The 18,587-nt window shown below is 35.1% G+C and overlaps 1 protein-coding gene across 2 annotated transcripts; it reads left to right on the plus strand.

Annotated features, from left to right (window-relative positions):
* The first annotated feature begins 567 nt into the window (after nucleotides 1-567).
* On the plus strand, nucleotides 568-8,129 carry LOC18447438 (protein PHR1-LIKE 2). 2 transcript variants are annotated; one of them, XM_006857535.4, is made up of 6 exons: nucleotides 568-1,456; nucleotides 5,619-5,695; nucleotides 5,844-5,898; nucleotides 6,265-6,337; nucleotides 6,597-6,666; nucleotides 7,173-8,129. In XM_006857535.4, exons 1-6 carry the CDS (start codon nucleotides 1,264-1,266, stop codon nucleotides 7,692-7,694), a joined length of 990 nt encoding a protein of 329 aa, XP_006857597.1. In that variant the 5' UTR covers nucleotides 568-1,263; the 3' UTR covers nucleotides 7,695-8,129. The 2 variants fall into 2 exon arrangements, with proteins under 2 accessions (XP_006857597.1, XP_088705442.1); XM_088849316.1 differs by lacking the exon at nucleotides 7,173-8,129 and having other exon boundaries at nucleotides 576-1,456; nucleotides 6,509-6,634.
* The last annotated feature ends 10,458 nt before the right edge of the window (nucleotides 8,130-18,587 follow it).

The following is an 18,587-nucleotide window of genomic DNA, read 5'->3' on the forward strand; positions in this document are numbered from 1 at the left end:
TTCATATCTGTTGACCAAATAAAGACCCTATCAATAGAGTCGAGCCGGGCCACCTAGCCCACGACCATGGCCCTGACTCAGAACCCCTTTGGTTTGTAGGCGCTTTAGGGGATCGAGGCCACTCAGAGGCTAGCCCAGACCGTGCCCGTTGCCACCCAGCATTCAATTCAGAAGTTTCAAAATGAAATAAAGAGTGGGTAAGTCCTCTTTAGCATTGAATTGCATTTATGCCTCACCGTGTCTCTCTCTCTCATGGACATTTATCACTCTCTTTCTCTCTCTAAAAACCATGCTTCTTTTGCCCCTCTATTTCGTTCTCTCTCTAGCGAGCGTGCTTCTTGTTTGGTGCAACGATTGACAAGTTTTCCATTGTGATTTATCTCAATCTTTCGATACTTACTACGTGGATGATCTCTTTCTCTCTCCTCTCTTTTCTTTCTCTCTCTCTCCTCTTTCTATCTCTTGTTTGAAACTGTTATAACAATATATAAAAAGAAAAATTTAGATAAGGTTGTAACTTTAAAATATAGAATAATATATACACCTGAAAAACCTATCGAAAATATTGTTTTAATGTTAAAAAAACTCTCTAATCGATCGTCCCGGTTAAATATGGAGGCCCTAAATCCTCTCTCTCTATGCATATTTCTCATTCTAATCCTCTCTCTCTTCACGCCTTTCTCACTCCTCTCACTTTGAAGTTTCTATTTTTAAATTAAATGATTAATGCATAGCGTGCCCGTGAACTCCATATAGATATTGGAGTTGCTCTCTCTTAATAGAGAGCCTTTTTCTCTTTCTCTTCATCAAGCTAAGTAATAATAACTGTACAGATGGAAGTCATTTCTCTCTCTTCCCGTGCTCATCAAATGAATTAATTATAGAGATTTTGAAAGCCGCCCACAGAATCACACACACAAACACTCTTTCTCTCTCTTCAATGAACTAATCATAGAGCTTAGTGAAGTACCAATTCAGTTTTTCTCTCTCTAAATTTGGATTTTCTCTTTTTTTATCTTGCAATTACCAGCCAATATCCCCAATTTCACGAGGTGAACTAAATATAGACCCACGCATTGGTCTATTTGCGCCATTTCTAGAGAGAGAGCGAGAGGAGAGAGAGAGAGAGAGGCATGGCAACTCTGCCATAAACCCAGGCCTCTATCTATCCGCCGAACCCACCCATCTCTCACTTTCTCCGCGCCCCATTCACCCAGGTGGGTCTTTCTCTCTCTACAAACTCTGCCTTTCTCTCGCTAGAAAATGTACCCTGGTTTGAACCATCACCATGAACAAGTTCTATCAAATGAAGAGACCCATGGTTCAGTTGAGGCGCCAGGCCTCGCCATTGATGCATGTTTGGTTCTCACTACTGATCCCAAGCCTCGGCTTAGATGGACAGCTGAACTCCATGAACGATTTGTTGATGCAGTTATTCAGCTCGGAGGCCCTGAAAGTGATTATTCTCTCTTTTTTTTGTTGAATTAATGGTTATTTTCATGGATTTTTTATATTGGCTTTTCAAATGAGAATCTTTCATTGATTTTGCTGAATTTACTGCGTATTTTTAGTGGTGCTATGACTATTTTTTCTTTATTTTTTTGGTGATTTGCTTGGTGTTGGTGTTGTGATTTTGATAAATTTGGATGTTTTGGTTGATGGGTTTAATGGGTTTTCTCTGCAATTGATAGTGGGATTGAGTTTTTTTGTTAATTGGGTTTGATGGGGTAGCTGTATTTGTGGGGTTTGGATGATTTGCAGGTGCGTTGTGTATGTGCAGTGTTTGCTTGATTTGGTGATCACATTGTTGTCTCTCTCTTTCCCTCCTGTTCTTTGATTTGGTGATCACATTATTGGTTCTCACATTTTGAGTCTCTCGCTCACTTATATTTTTTCTCGCTGTTCTTTGTTGGCAATTATTGGGTTCTTTTATAGAAACCCCTCTCTCCCTCTCTCTTCATCAATGGTTTCTTTTTTCAGTTTCAACTTACATTTATTGGCCCATTTTTAGTCTCTCTCTCTCCCCCACCCACCCACCCACAAACCCACAAAACGACCCCAAACCCTTCTTCTCTCTTTTTTCTCTGAAATGTTTTGTTGGCAGTGTGTTTTCTCTCCCGTTTTCTCTTTTATCTCTGGAACTTTTTTGTGGCAGTGTGTGTTAGTTGGCAATTCAGAACTGTTACACATATCCCCCTCTCTCTCGTTTTTTTCTGTTTAGACAACTTTTAGTTTGTTCGTGGGGCATTTTCAGGGTTCATCACATGTGTTTGTTTTTTCCATTGGTACTTGCAGGTCATTTTTTTGTGAATTGGCCCTCGATTTTGGTCCTCTCTCTCTTCCCCACCCCCCCCCCCCTCCCCCACCCCACAAAAAAAAAAGAGAAGTTGTAGTATGAGCAGTCATTGATGTTGAATTAAGATTGGTAGTTGTGATTAAGAATTATTATTTTCTTAGTCCTCTAGGTTTTTTGTCATCTTTCATTTGTGGGTAGTGGAGAGACCCCAAACCCCTTTATTAAAAAGGAAGACGTGATTATTTCCTTCTTTATTCTGCAAATTATTGTTATTCTCAGTGTTCTTTTTCTTTTTCATGTGTGTTGATGGTTGCTCTTTTATGCGTGCTAAAACAAGTTTGAAATTTTGGTTTATTACACACTTGATTTTAGTTGGAAAAAGGTTATGATGATGATGACACACTTGATTTTAGTTTGGTCATCATTCTTATATTGAGAAATAAAGTGATAAATTTCTACTCATAACGATGAAATACAAGTCAATAAGAGAATATTCATTTGTCTGTTACCTTAAGAAAAAAAAAACAAAAATTGTGTTTGCATGAATTCAGGCGTGTCCTATTCTCTGTCTCTATTTTTTGCATTGATGATGAATTAAATCACTGTTGAAATGACTGAATTAGACTGGACTATTCAATTGGTTTGAATTGGAATTGGCGTATTAACTGGTTCATTGGATCCTTTAAGTCTTAAACAAATAAATTGGACTGAACTGGACAATTGGGCTATGTTTCTCTGTTTTTTGCTTGATGATGAACTGAACCTCGTTTTAAAGGACTGAATTAGACTGGCCTATTCAATTGGTACTGGCCTATTAATTGGTCCGTGCATCCTTGAACAAAGCAGATTGAATTGAACTGGACAGTTTGCTTATTCAACTGTCTTATTTACCTGTTTTGATTGCTTTTTGTTGGTTCAGATGCTATGTATTTTATAATTTTTCCCTGGTGATTTGAGGTTTTAATTTATGGTGCTTTGTTTGTTTGTCGTGCATTTTGGCAGAACCTGAATGGGATTTACTAAGCATTTATTGTGTCTTCCGTGATTGTCTTTTTACGCGAACCATGTGATATTGTATTCTATTTTTTTCCCTTCCTAAGTTATAATATTACCATTTATTTTGGTTACTATTTTTAGGGATCCGTCTTTGGTCTTAATGTTTGGATCAATGTTATCAAATTCTCTTCGCTTCGGCCGAAGAAGCTGAAGCCTTCAGACTTTAAGCATAAACCGAAGCGAAGAGAAGCATGGTGCCGCTTCGGTCAGATTTGGGTCGCTTCGGCTTGCTTCGGGCTGCTTCTCTGGGAAAAGAAATACCTATAGAAAAGTATTTTTTAATTTTTTCCATTATTTTTATATATATTTTTATATAAATATCTAATTTATTTATATTAAATTAAAAAAAAGTTCGAAGTCTTCCCCCGAATCGGCCGAAGCACCGAATTGCTTCATTTTTCTCACCAAACCGAAGAAGACTCCGAAGCGAATATGACAACTTTGGTTTGGATAGAATTGTTTATCCAGTCATAGCTCAGACTTGTTCTAGACAAAGTTGTTTCCCCTTAGGTATGTTGTTTCCATTATTGATTTGCTAAAGCAACTTCTTTTTGGCTTTGTTTGTTATGAGTTATCATGAATTTTGAAAGCAGAGTTCCAACTGAAGCCTGTTTTCTTGGTCTCCTTTAGAGGCTTTTTGGTGAAATGCTTTCTGTTTCCTCAACCGCAACACTCATTACCCGTCTATTCACTTGCTTTTTTGTGTATGGGTTTGTATTTCGAGAGAATAATAAGGTGTATTTTCATTACTTTTTCGATAATTGGAGCATTTTTATTGATTTAGTGTGGATTCTGAATTCTTTGAGAATGATGTTGCTTCTTCGGTTAGTATGGGGAGTAGAAACTGTTGCCAAAATATAGTCGCTGTGGACAAGGAGCTAAATGGATTAAGAGGCCTGCTCTTGTTGTCCATTGACCAGCTAGTGTACACATTGTATTGTTCATGTTGTTTCATATTAAGCATGAAGGATTTGATGACAAGATTAGGATGCTAGCCAATGATACCTCCATCAAACCAGTACAACATTGGGTTTTCTAGCAACTAAATAGGTTTCATCGAATTTGGGAGCCCCAGGGCGGACAACTTGGAACATGGAAATGTTAATTGCATACCAAATCAAATTTAAGGAGTGATGGGGATGCAATAAGTGAACAAAAAATGAATCATTGGCATTAAAAGCCTGAAAGGCAAGAGTAAGATACGAATCGAACATGGGGAACTCCTGGATTCTTATTAAGTGGTCTCTTTAGATGGGGTCACCAACTATAGCATCAAGAGTGTGTGACAATTAGAAGATATTCTCATAACTTTAAGATTTGGCTGGGTGAAGATGATAAAAAGTAGGATTTGAATGGGCTATAAGCATGAGCATAATTTTGTAACAAGCATGGTTCTGTAGGTCCTGGAAGAGATGAGAAAGGGTTGTGTTTTACTATGGGAAAGAATGATGGTGTTTAGATGCTTGGAATAAGGTATCCATGAGAAACGGCCTTACTAGGTAGAAGACGATTGATTTAAGGGAAGTGATGTGTTTGCATAATGGGTTCCATAAAATAATATTCGTGCATTCACTCATGCATGCTATTGCTTCCCCTTGGTGACTGTTATTGACTTATTTCTCCTCTTAAAGATAATTTCTTAAACAGTTGTGGCCATACGGCCATAAGTATGCTATAGCTCTGCATCACCCTTGATGAGAAATTTACTAGTCTCCTTATAGATAGATGCTTTAGACATGAGCCATTGCATTATTTTACCTGTGATTGGGGACAGCACTAAATGCTAGTGTAGGCCATCACCACTCTTGCATATGCGACTGCTAATTCCTGGTTATTCCATGCTTTTGCATGCACTAGTAATTTCCCTTGTTATTGAAGTCTTGGTATTGGCAATCTGTGCACGAAAAGTTTGATGAGCTTTGCATCATGAATGCATACATGCATGTCTCTTTTTATGTACCTATGTATGTATTATGCCTACAAGACATCTTGATTTAGTCAAAGGGTTCCATACCTCCAACCCCCCAAGAAATACGACTGGGCCCTTCCCCACACCAGAATCGTAACACTGTTATGTTTGATCTATTAACTGAATCATGACTGATAGCTCTAAAAATCCATTTATATGATGATTTCCTTGTATAATTGATATTGGGGCCTATGATCTGTTTATTATGGGTCCCCTGAAAGTGTATTCGAACGAAGATCCTCTGAATTTGCTGGGTGCACTTTATGATTAAAAGTTTGGGTTTTATTTGATTTGCAGAAGCAACACCAAAGACAATCATGAGAACGATGAATGTAAAGGGGCTGACTCTTTATCACTTGAAGAGTCATCTTCAGGTATCCAAGAGGCTGATTTCTGTTTTATTTTATCATATTTGATTTCCGTGGGTTATTTCATTGTGGAAGTATTTGTTCTTTGAGAGGCATACCTTTTGATTTTTTACTCTTATGTACTTATGAAAATGTGTTTATTGCTCTTTATTAGAAATACAGACTAGGAAAGCAGTCAAGCAAGGAATTCTCAAATGAAAACAGGGACGGTATGCTTTCTAATCATAGTCCTCTCGCATCGTCATTTTGATTCCCTTATACACACGTGCTTACTTGGATATATGGTGTGACGCATAAAGAAGTTATTGTGTGACCTCCATTTGTTCGTCTCTGTGTGTGTATCTGTGTCTCTGTATGTGCGGGTGCGCATGTGTGTGTGTGTGTGTGTGTGTGTGAGAGAGAGAGAGATAAGCATCTGGTTTTCTTATAATCTGAGTCTCTGTTTACTTGGTTTGGAATTTATTCTCAAAGGCAAAACCCTTATTTTGGCTGTAAAGATAATTACATGTAAATATTGTCTCTGTTATATTTTTCTCCTATCTTGACTTGGGTAGATCTGTTGGCTTGAAGTGCAGCTTCGAGCCTCTCAGAGGATCAGGCCACTAGTTCGCCTCCATCTTCAAGAGTAATGACTCGGGATATGAACGAGTGAGATTACTAACGATGCATTCCCATTTGTCATTCTATTGCAGTACTTGGAATTTTTTTTATAGTCATGTAGATAATGGGGGACACACTCAAAAAATAAGAGGATGCTCAAAAGAAAGAGAGGATTGAATATAGCCATTTTTTATGCTCCTGTCATTTACAATTTTGTAGATATTGGGGAGCTAACTTAGTCTGAAAGAAAACAGAAAAAGCTACAAAAGGGAGAAACGAGTATAATGGGAGATTTGTTTATGAACAGGGGCTACCAGGTCACTGAGGCTTTACGGGTTCAAATGGAAGTACAGAGAAGATTGCATGAACAAATGGAGGTAAAGATGCATTTTGATCAAACTTCCTTATCTGCCCCTTGTTGGATGAATATAATTGCCTTTCTCCCAGTTTTTGAGCTGACTATTCTTTTACAGAATAACAGAGCGCAAAGGAATTATAACTGTAAATGTGTTAGAGTTGGCAGCCTGCACAGTTTGAACTATTTAGCAAGACCCATATGAGTGAAAGACAAGGGAGGGAGAGAGCGAGGTTTTGAGTGATGGATGACCGTTTAAAACTTTTCCAACTGACTGTGTGTGACAGAGAGAGAGAGAGAGTTTTGGATCAATCATCAACTACTTCCTCACATCAAAAAGAGAGAGAGAGTTTTGGATCAATCAGCGACAATTTCCTCACATCAAAAAGCTTTGAAGCCACCCCATGTTCACTGAAACTGACCGTTATAAACCCCTATTCCCGAGCAGTTGTTCTTTTATTAAGTTTCAGACTTGGGTGATTTTCGCCATGCATTTTCTCTAATCAGGGACGCTTTTTCTCTCTCTAGGTTCAAAGGCATCTTCAACTTCGAATTGATGCCCAAAGCAAATACCTGCAGTCCATGCTGGAGAGAGCATGCAAATACATGACTGACCAAGCGATGACCTCAGGCTCCAACTTATCAGTAGAGCCACAAAACAATCACCTTTCTTTCTCGCTCTTATCCCAATCAACACCTGACGATATATCTGAAACAGCTGGTGTTCAAAATAATCTTGAAGACCCTCGAGCCCAAATAGGGGATTGTTCAGTTGATAGCTGCTTAACTTCTCAGTCGGAGTACTCAAATGGAGGGAAGAAAAGGTCGAGGCCCCCTTGCTTTGAAGCCAATTCAACAAATTGGGGAGAAGATATAGTTGGACTGAATATGGTGGGACAGGTTAAGATGGTTAGAAATGAAGGAATTGATTCATGCGCGAGCAATGTGGGGTTGCACTCTCCCCGGCTTGAGCATTCGGGTTTGAGGAGGCCTTCTGTTTTTCTCGATGCTGGTCCAGTTCATGCAAAAGGTGGCATATATTATCTATGAAAAAGTGCGCATTCGCGATCGTGAGAGAGAAACCCTTGGCTTTTTAATACATGGGTCATGAAGGCTTTTTTTTCAGGGGGGAGGGCGGGTGGTGGGGGCATACAAAAAAGTTGGAAGTGTACAGTGAAACCAAAAGGAGAAAGGAAAAATTGAAGAACTTTTCATTGTAGGATGCTTTATGAACTATTTCCATTCTTGTTTTAGGTCTTAATTATGAGAAATTGGAGATTACCACCTGTTCTACTTGATTGATAATGGCTGATTTATGAGTTCCTCTCCATGTAATTCAAGAGAGATGGCAACCATCGTAAGTTGCAAAATACAGCTTCTGAGAATTCAATACTTAGTTTCATTTGCCTGTCTTCCGTTCTTGGAATTTTGGTGGTCAAAACAGTGTATGTCCATATCATAAAATTGTTAGTTATATCTTTATCATGTCCGTTTCATTTTGTTTTGTTTTGATTTGTTTTCGTTAGGTTCAAAATTGTATTAGGTTGTCTTGGTAACTTTTCCTAATGGCATATTAGATTTTGGCATTTGGGCTCTTATATAGACACAGATATGCATGTCAGTATTTAACATGCATATGAGTGTCGGAAAATGCCACCTTTGAGGTGCAACGCATTTTTATATCCTTTGAAGAAGGGGGGAGGCGGGATTTTGCTGATATCAAATATTTTTGTAGCGATATTTCAAAAATAAATGTTAAGAACGAGTGCCTAAAGCATGATATATTCAAATCAAAGGGTAGGCGGGATTTTTGGTGACATTTAATGCTCTTCCATAAATAAATAAAAAGTGGTACTTTTATGGTAAGTTATGAAGAAAATATGTGCAGAGATGCTCAAGTTTCTAATATATCAGATATAGGTGCCATGTTTTTGTTGTGACTGATATGTATTGGAGATCTTGAATACACATGTTTAAAATATATAGATTTTGATAGTACAATTTATAGTGCACCACTAGTACCTTGGTTTGTTTTATAAAATCACAAAATAACTATAGTTTCCGTGAAAATCATCATAGGCCATAACATTTAACAGTTTAATATTTTGAATAAATTGCTTGAGAAAGAGTTTAATTTTAATGTATTTTGAAATTAGAATATAAATTTTAAAAATAGTGTACCACCCTGTGAATATTAGGATAATGCTAATCACCTGTGTACATTTTAGGGTACTTGGGTCAATTGGAACATATAAAAAGGTTTAGAGCTGTTTGAAAAAACTCTAATACAGCATTCAAACGGAAAATAAAAGAATAAAAAGTATATATATAAAAAAAAAAACTAAGTCTTTATTTTCATTAACACAATAATTTATATAGAGATTGTTTTATAATCAGTGGAGATGGGTTTCCCATTGATTTTTTATTTGAAAATCTAAAAGGAAAGTATGGTGTAATAAAATAGTTCCTTGTGAATAAGAAATTGATGTCGCTTTGTTGTTAGAACCAAATATTTGACTGATCCAATCCCTTTAACTTTCAGTGTATTTTTTTGAGAGAGAGAGAGATGAAAATCAAGTGATTCTCAAAAAGACAAGAGAGATGAAAGTCAAGCATATCAAATGAGAAAGAAATAAAGAGAATTTACGACACTCAAGTAATGAGGGTGAGATTTATGAAACTCATTATCATCATGCCCGAAAAAGGAAGGTGGGTTGTATTAGATAGGTAGTTAATATAAAACTGTCAAAGTTTTTCATGAATCATGAAACTTAAAGCAATTCAATGGGAGATATATATATTTGGAATTCAAGAAATCCATTTATATGGGAGATATAAATATTTTAAACTTCAAGAAATCTATTTATATGTGAGAGAGAGTAAATTGAAGGCAATTTGAGTTCATAGTTTCCAGTTATGAAGAGAGAGAGAGAGAGAGAGAGAGAGAGAGATGTAGTAAATGAAATTTGAGTTCATAGATCCATTTACATGTGGACAAGATGCACGTATACTATGTTCTAGCAGAAGCATATTGTACACCCATTCTTAAGATTCACTAGATAATTATTTTTTAAAATAAAATTTTTGAGTTTTCTAACTGCCTCAAGTGCATCGAGAGTGTTTTTAGATTTTTTATTTTTTTATTTACTGAAAGTAATTGATAAGTTGAAGAAGTTACGTCCCAAAATTTATTTAATTATTTTCTCATGAAATCTTGTAGCAAAATGAAATGTACGTTCCAATGTTAGCAACTTTGTTTCAAGATGGTGATTGATTATGAAAGCAATAAATGGTGTCTTGGCTTTTTAGTGTTTCTCTATAAATAATGTTTGGACGTTTTTTTAGTCTCTCTACCACTAAAATGGAAACTTCACAATTTGTCTCTCTCCTCAAATTGATACAAATCTCTCTTTCATTGCCCACATTTTTCTCTCCCTGTCATCTCACAAGAAAGGCAGCACCTATGCACTGCTCTCTTTATAGGGCTGCCAATGGATCGGGTTAGAGCCGAGCTAACCTAGGGCCAACCCATGGCATTAAGTGGGTTTGAGTGAAAGTCTAAATTCTGCAGGCTGGGCTCAGCCCGGGCTGCTAGCCCCGAACAAAATTCCGCATAGCCCTACTCGGCTCTAAAATATATACATATACATTTATAATACCAAAAATGAGCCCAAAACTACTTGATCATGGGTTGAGCCCAAAACTTAACTTGGACCGACCCTAGACCGAGGCTCATGGTCCAGCCAATGTGCCTTAAGTTGTTGCAGTTTTAAAAAAGGAAAAAGTTTGTATAGAGCCAAGGCTCTAAACAATCAAATTAGAGCCTACCTCAAAAATTTCATTAAAAGAGGTTGTTTTGATGCTCAAATATCCTCATGTTGATCTTCTCAACATCAAGATGCATAGATCCGAGAAAAACGGAGTTCAAGTTTTGGAAATAGTGCATCTTGTAATGTATTTTTTGACCGTCAATTTTCAAGATTTTCATATATCTGCTCGATCTACATTATTTTTGAAGCTTTAAATTTTATAATTGAAAATAAAAATATGTTTCAATGCTATTACTAAGATTTTCAGTATAAAAACCACAGTTCTCGATACTATTTGAAGGTACGCTTTATTTTGATTGTTTTTAGCGTCGGCTCTATGCACCTTTTAAAAAATATTGTTCTACATCGCATGATATACATCACGAATGGGTTGGACCGATCTTGTTGCCATCACATATCAAAACTAACCATTTGCCACTTAAATTGTTGCAGTTTTGAAAAATGTCCTTCCAGATTGAAATTGCATGGTATGGATCGGAATTGGTAGGATCGGTCATGTTGCCAAGAACCAACCGTTTTTCCTGGCCAAGTTTTTGACAAAAACGGCCTATTTTGTAAAAGAACAGATCTATTTGGCCTCATATTTTATTTTTTATTATTTTTAATTTAATTTTATTATCTATTATTTTATTTTTATTTGCCAATTCGCTCAATTAAATTGCTGATCCGGATCGCCAATCCGCGGGTCCAACTAGTTTGTTAGTTATGCGATCTGAGCCACCGAGCCATTTTTTTCTTTTCTCTATCACTAGACAAGCACCACTCTCTCTCTCTACAAGCACCATTTTCTCTCTCTCTAACACTGTAACACACAACCTCACGCTAAAGAGAAGGGTGTCAAACGAAGAACTCGTGCGCTCCGTACAAACAGATCACGCCGAGCAACTTGCCGAATCCTCGCAAGTGCCGCTTAATCGCCGTCTCCGTTACGAAACGCTCCTCCAGCTCCATGCAGTCCGTTATGGAAGCCGTTTCGGTCGCCGAGTTTTTGGCCTCGCTCCCGATGTTTTGTACTCATAGAATCTTTGCCCCTACGGAAAACGACAAGGGAGCCCACCTGCCCGTCGAGAGCGTGAGATATGTGAGAGATTGTTTTTCTTGCTTTGAGCCTGCATAAAGTAGTCCCGCGAGAGCAAGCTGTATGTTTACTCCCTGGCTTATCTTTGAAAGAACGTATTTTTTCATCTTAAAGTTCCAAGATCCAATTTACTTAAAATTTTTAATTTTATATTTTCTACGGTTGCTGGTTCTTGAAATATAAGATATTGAAGAAATAAAATTAGAGCTGAGTAGACAAAATGGAGATATGTATCCATAATCTTATATGATTGCCCCATACAAATAAAATTGAAAGTGAAGTTTTGTAAGGTGGTTGTAAGACCTAATATGTTTTATGTAACATAATATTAGGCGGTCAATAAACAACACATTTTATAAAATAAGTGTAGCTAAGATGAAAATGTTGAGATGGATGAGTGACAAGAGAAGAAATAGTAGCCTTTAAAATGAATACATCCGAAGGAACTTAGGAATGACTCTAATAGGAGATAAGATGAAAAAAGTAAACTTAAGTGAACTGATAATGCAAAGGATCATTCTACTACACGGTTAGGAGGGGTAATTTAATTCGAGTGGAAGGTTCTAAAAAACCAAAAAAAATACCCAAAAAGATATGGATAGAAATAGTAAGAAGAAATATAATAACCTATTGACACAATTGAATGGAAAAAATATAATTCATGTAGACAACCCTAAATGATTAGAATAAAGCTCAAATGATGATGATGTTATATTAACGAAGCGTTTAAATGGGTATTTTCACATTGTATATTGATGAGTGAAGAACACAAACAGTTATCATGTAAGGCACACAATGAGCTCATGCAAGCCACCCATGAAACGGTTCAAAACTGCTATCGTTGCTTTTGATTTCTTCCTTGCCGAATGACTCAAGTAGATGCAGGGAACAAGACTTCAAATTTGCAGAGTTATTTATTGGTAAATTATTTTAGAACCAATTTGTTTGTTAGGAGACTTGAGATATTCAGACTAATTATTGCATTATTATTGAATCTTGACAATATAGAGTCTATGTGACAGACAAAATTGCACAAGATGAATAGGTGGTTGTGGTTGTGGATGTGGATGTCATTATCGGTCTTCCACATAGTTATGTAGCTCAATTGAAGCTCCTATTCAGATACTCTGAACCGCCGTTCCTAGAATCGGCCGAGTTCCCCGGCCTTGTGCTAATGTCGAGACTACATTGGCCCGAGTCAATGGTACAACTGAGGTTATGCCATTTGAATGAACATGACTAAGACTAATTTTGTAAGAATCGGCTCATATCAGTAAAACTCGCTCGAGCATGACTTTTTTGAGGATAAACTCATCTCTACTTGATATTTATTTTTCATGATATATATATATATATATATATATATTATCTTAGTGGCTGAGAGGTTCCACACCAATCTAAGGTCTTAAAAACACTGTAACTACGAATTTTATGCCTGAGACAGCACACCCGCGGGAGCATATAATTTGACCTGCTTTTCTAATTTGGCCCTTATTTTATGGGAGAAAGTATAAAAGATGGTCATGATAGAAACAAGATGTGTAGAAGCCCATGAAAATGGCATCATATGATGCCATCAATGACGGTTTTGCCCTTACATTTAAGGCCCAAAATGGGCCCCCTCCAAACTTGTAGAAGGTGAGAAGAATTTTAATGCCCATTTTTTCTGTTTAAGGAAAAGGGTGTGCAGTGATGATGTCTTCATTCAATCGAGAGGGGCAAGTTTGTCATTGTCTGTTTTTTTTTTTAGCTTTTTAAGACTGATTAGTTGATGTCCAAATGGGGATTTTTTATTTTTATTTTTATTTTTCCCTTCTTTTCATTTGACACATTTTAAAGGGGTATAGGGTCTCGAATACAATTTATGCATCCACATTGAGATTAGTGATGGTTAAGGAAGTTTGATAGATTCACTTTGAGGAAGAAAAAAGTTTGGGTTTTGGAGAGAAGTGTAATATCAACTACATAGACTTTGACTATTTATTTGGTGTAATGTTGTCAAGATTGATTTGAATTGGCCTATCTAATTAGTTGGGTTGTTAATTAGTTAGTGTCTTGATTTGTCTAGTTCAAAGCAAAAATTAGATTTAATTGAAAGCATCTAAAAACTATATGTTTGATTGATTCTGGGTGATTGGACATATGATTTTGATTAGTTGTACTGACTAAATAAACTAAAAAAATTATATTTTATAATATATTTTGGATTTTCAAATTCTTTTTTTTTATTTTTAATTTTTTAAAAATCACGTCTAACCAATTAGATTGGTTGTTTAATTGGTTTTAACTAAACCATACCTCAACAACCATTTCAATTCTGATAACACCGATTTGATACAATAGGAATGGTTATTTTGCATCCACCCTATGACATTGTGGTTTTATATATCAACTCGATAAAATCTCACTAGAAAATGGAGCTTTAGCGCAAAACAAAGTGCACATAAATAATCTCCTATTCAATAAACACGAATCTACAAAAAAATAATTGAAGCTCCAAAAAATGGTCCTTCTTGCTACGTAATTTCTAAACAATTATTCCAAGTTTTCACATGTTTTTGAAGCTTCAATTTTTATAGTTTGGGGCTAAAATGGAATTGCAAGGCATCATAAATTTTGTTAACCCGAAAACTATATTTTTTATAGATATTTGAAAAGAACAAAGTTTATATAGAGCTGAGGTTTTAAAGAATCAAATTAAAACCCACCTCAAATATTTCACTATCAGAGATTTGTTTTGATGCTCAAATATGATCAAATTTATTATCTCGACATTAAGATGCATGGACATGAGATAAAAGTGGATTTCAAGTTTTGAAAATAGTGCATCTCATAACGCAGTTTTGGACCGTCAATTATCAAGATTTTCATAGATCTGCTCGATCTACACTATTTTTGAAACTTTAAATTTTATAATTAAAAATGAAAGTATATTTTAAGGTTATCACAAAGATTTCAAGTATTGAAACCACATTTCTCGACACTATTTGAAGGTGTGCTTTACTTTGATTGTTTAGAGCCTTAGCTCTATACAAACCGCACCAATTTGAAGATGTTTCCTTGCCAAATCTATAGAAGTCATAGCCCTATGAAAACCACCCCCCATTTCTTTTAATCACACCCTTTTCAAATTTCAGGTTTGAGATTTTTAGCACTTTTATTTAAAAAAATACACAACAGACTATTTACTTACAATACAAGGAAGTTACAATCAATAGTGTGCCTTAGATTTCAAATCCGATAGTTGTTGTGTGTGTTATTTAATAGACTCAAAGTTAAAAAAAAAAAAATTCAAACTCCTTGACACATCCAAATTATCAAATTTGACATATAATTAAATTACAAGATAAGACTTGTAGCAAACAGTGCCTTTATTTAAAAGTAAAAGATAAGACTCTCAAGGAAAGAGTGAGTAATGGCCAAAACATACATGTAAAAGTATTGTACAATGGGACTTGGGTAGGTGCCTCAACATAATGTGGCAGGCTCCATTCCCACAATAAACACTTTATAAAAAAAAATACTATACAAGTACTAAAAAGTTCAAATCATGCTGGTGCTCTGATTTTCTCTCATTTGAAGAAGAAAGTATGGGGTTTGATTTTCTCTCCCGTTTCAAATTCTAACCGCATAGTCAACGGTCTCAGTTTTGGTCGGTTTTGGTGGACCTACTCGGTATTCTAAAAAAAATCAAAACAAAGTATATAAAATCCTAATAAATAAATGATTTTTGTTTGTAAGTATTTTTTAATATTTTCATCATTTTGACAAAGATTGAAAAGTTTTTTGGCCATTAATATTTTTATATTTTTTAATTATTTTTTTATTTTTAATTTTAAAAGTACCCCAGGGTACAAATCAATTATTTGAAAGGTGTGGTTTCTGTAAGGTTGCAACCTTAAAAAATCCAATAAAGGTGTACCTCCAAAATTTATCATGTAATGTTGGTGTAAAAAAGTATTAGGATTATCTTAAAATCTAATTTCATATCTAATTATAAAATTTTAAACTCCAAAAACGGTTAAAATCAAGTAAATATATAAATATATGAAAATGTGTATTCTAGATAATGTATTGCAAGATGCACTATTTTTGGGACTCAAAATCTTTTTTATTTTTATTTTTTTTATTTTTTTCTTCATATTTATACGTCTCGATGTCGAGATGAACAATTAGAGGGTTTTTTAACATTAAAACAATATTTTCCGATGGATTTTTGAGGCGCATATGTAATTCTACATTTTAAGGTTGCAACCTTATATAAACTTTTTCCTTATTTAAAGTCTATTATTTTCTTTAATTTCCAATTTCATTTGGATGTGTTTTGTTTAATTATGCTTTAAATATATTCTATTTATTTTTTGTATTTTTAACATCTTTTTACTGTCCGAGATATGCTCGATTAGGCCAGTTAGTTTACCCATTAGCACCGAATAACCGCTTCCAGCACCATGTCCAGTTAACCATACTCCCAACCAGTGTTCCCAAAATTGAACTGGAATGATTAACCATACATGGGCCTGGAAGCGGTTTAACCAGCCTAACTGGTAAACCAACCGATTCAACCGCTCTAACCAGGCAAGTCCCGAGCGGTCAAAAAAGTATTGAAAAAAATAAAAAAAAAATCTACTAAAATATGAAAAGCATATAAAAAATGATTAAAAAAAAACACATTCAAATGAAGTTGAAAATTAATGAAAAAAATAGATTTTAACCCATTTTATATTTTCCTATGAATATTTTTAAAATTTTCTAAAAAGATGGGAAACTATGACTAAAAGAATTTTTTATCTTTACTATAATGTAAAGAATATTTAAAAATACATTACAAATCAAATTCCTGATTTTTGAGATTTTATATACATTTTTTTTGAATTTTTTTTAAAAGGGTGCAGTTGGATAACGAATGCATCCATAGGTGTAGAGGTAAGGTGCACCTTCAAAATTTGATGTAAAATGTTATTAGGATTATCTCAAAATTTATTTTTATATCTAATTATAAAATTTTAAATTTCAAAAATGGCTAAAATCAAGTAGATCTATAAACATATGAAAATCTTGAAAATGGACAGTGTAGATAATACGTTGTAAAACACACTATTTATGAGACTTAAAATCTTTTTATTTTTCATAGTCATACATCTCGATGTCGAGATAATCAATCAAAAGTTTTTTCAACATTAAAACCACCTTTTTCGATGAATTTTTGAAGGGCATCCGTAGTTCTACATTTTAAGGTTGTATCTTTTTATAAACTTCTTTTATTAAAAAATACTGGTTGATCACCCTAACCGCCTAAAACGCGAACCGACGATTGGCCGGTTCCGATTTAACCAGGCGGTTAACGGTTAGCTCGGGCGATTTTTGCAAACAATGCTCCCAACAGTGGTGTGAGTTTTCTTACCCTGTCGTGAATTGAGAGGTCTCCTACATGGGAGACAGGCTGGTCATTAGAGTGAAAGTCCCGGGTGTTTTTCATAAATTTTGGCTTCACTTTTGAAGACGTAATTGAAGGGCTTTCCAGTCAATTCTAACATTTGGACTGCTTTGTTTTCCATATCCATTTCGCACCAAAACCACTCAAGTACATGAACGCCTATCAAACCTATAAGTTGTGTTACAAAAGTCCTCCGACCGCTTCGGTGTGCCTCAGCTCATCTATTGATATTTGGTACGGGTTTGGGTCCGGGTTGGAGTCAAGGTCCCGCCAAATCAATTGATTTTTGGCAGGTGTGGCAATTGTTTGGGTCCGAACTAGATCCAAAAATATGATATGGGACCTGGGCCTAGACCCATTCTCGAAAATATAGTGTGTGGCATCCTGGCATGGGCCCGACTCAAAAATTAAAATATGCTTGTATTTAATTATATTTAAATATATTTTATATATCGACACCCACAAATTATTATCGGAGCTGAATAGTATTTGAGTTCGAGTTTTGGACCCTAACCCAACTAGCCGAGTTCAATATTTGGACCTATACCCAGACCTAGATCGAGTCTATCTCTTGGGTCCCGAATCGGGTTTGGATCCATTGCCACCCCTAATTTTTGGCGATCGACTGATATATTTGTTTTTAACATAGAATAAGTGGAATCGAGTGAAAGCGGTAGCAAAGTTAGGCTCTTAGATTGGTACCCCAGTTATAAGTTGTCTCGATGATTTTTAAATTGGACTAGGTTTTTATGAGTCCCCACTATAAATGAGTGACCTCTTAAAAATCCTTTTTTGAAATGAATCTTTCGGCTTAATTTTTAAGGACATGGAATCTCAAACATGGAAATTGTGAATTCCAAAAAATAAATCAATATTGAAAAATAAAAATAATAATTTTATAAAAAAAAATTGAACCTTTAGCTTCAATTGTTTTTAGATAGAATACCTACTTGAATCCATCTTTAAAATGGATGCTTTATTATTTGGGACCACATATTGTAGATATGCGGTCCGACCCACATGAAACGATTTTTCTTTTTTAAATGATGGATAAAACGCTAAGAACAATTGTCTTTAACGCTAAGAACAATTGTCTTTCTTTTTAGCCAAAAATAGCATCTCTCTAGCCAAAATCTCTTTCTTTTGCTCTCTTCAAAATAATATACTCCCTGGATGAACGACTAAACTCTCTTTTACACTCTATGCATCGATCTTTTTTTTTTGGTAGCTTAGTTGTTAGAATCAAATGTGAAATGTAGTATTGTCACTGCAAATTACTAACCACTCAAGTAAAATATTGATACCTATGCATCTATTCTATGTCCCGCTATATGTATATATCAAGATTTTATTTATTATTTATTTATTTTTAATTTTTTATAAAATTTACTAAAAATCGTCTCTTAAAAGTGTTAATGAGTTAGTGTAAATAGAAATGAAAATCACAACACAGTTACTAAGGTTAAGGGGTATTGAATTGAATTGAATGTGGAGTGTTTCTCCCTCTTACAATATTATCTAACATTTGTGCCCTTCGAATTAGGGCTCCTTGTAAAGTTCATTCAAATATTATAAAATAAAGAAAAAGTTTATATAAG

This window comes from Amborella trichopoda, chromosome 10, assembly GCF_054954075.1.
Source record: "Amborella trichopoda isolate Santa Cruz 75 chromosome 10, AtrichopodaSantaCruz75HAP2 v2.0, whole genome shotgun sequence".
Lineage (NCBI taxonomy): Eukaryota > Viridiplantae > Streptophyta > Magnoliopsida > Amborellales > Amborellaceae > Amborella > Amborella trichopoda.

Coding starts and splice junctions, on each gene's coding strand:
- LOC18447438 (XM_006857535.4), top strand. CDS start 1,264: ATGTACCCTGGTTTGAACCATCACCATGAACAAGTTCTATCAAATGAA. Junction 6,338..6,596: donor ATGACTCGGGATATGAACGA/GTGAGATTACTA, acceptor GTTTATGAACAG/GGGCTACCAGGTCACTGAGG. Junction 6,667..7,172: donor GATTGCATGAACAAATGGAG/GTAAAGATGCAT, acceptor TTCTCTCTCTAG/GTTCAAAGGCATCTTCAACT.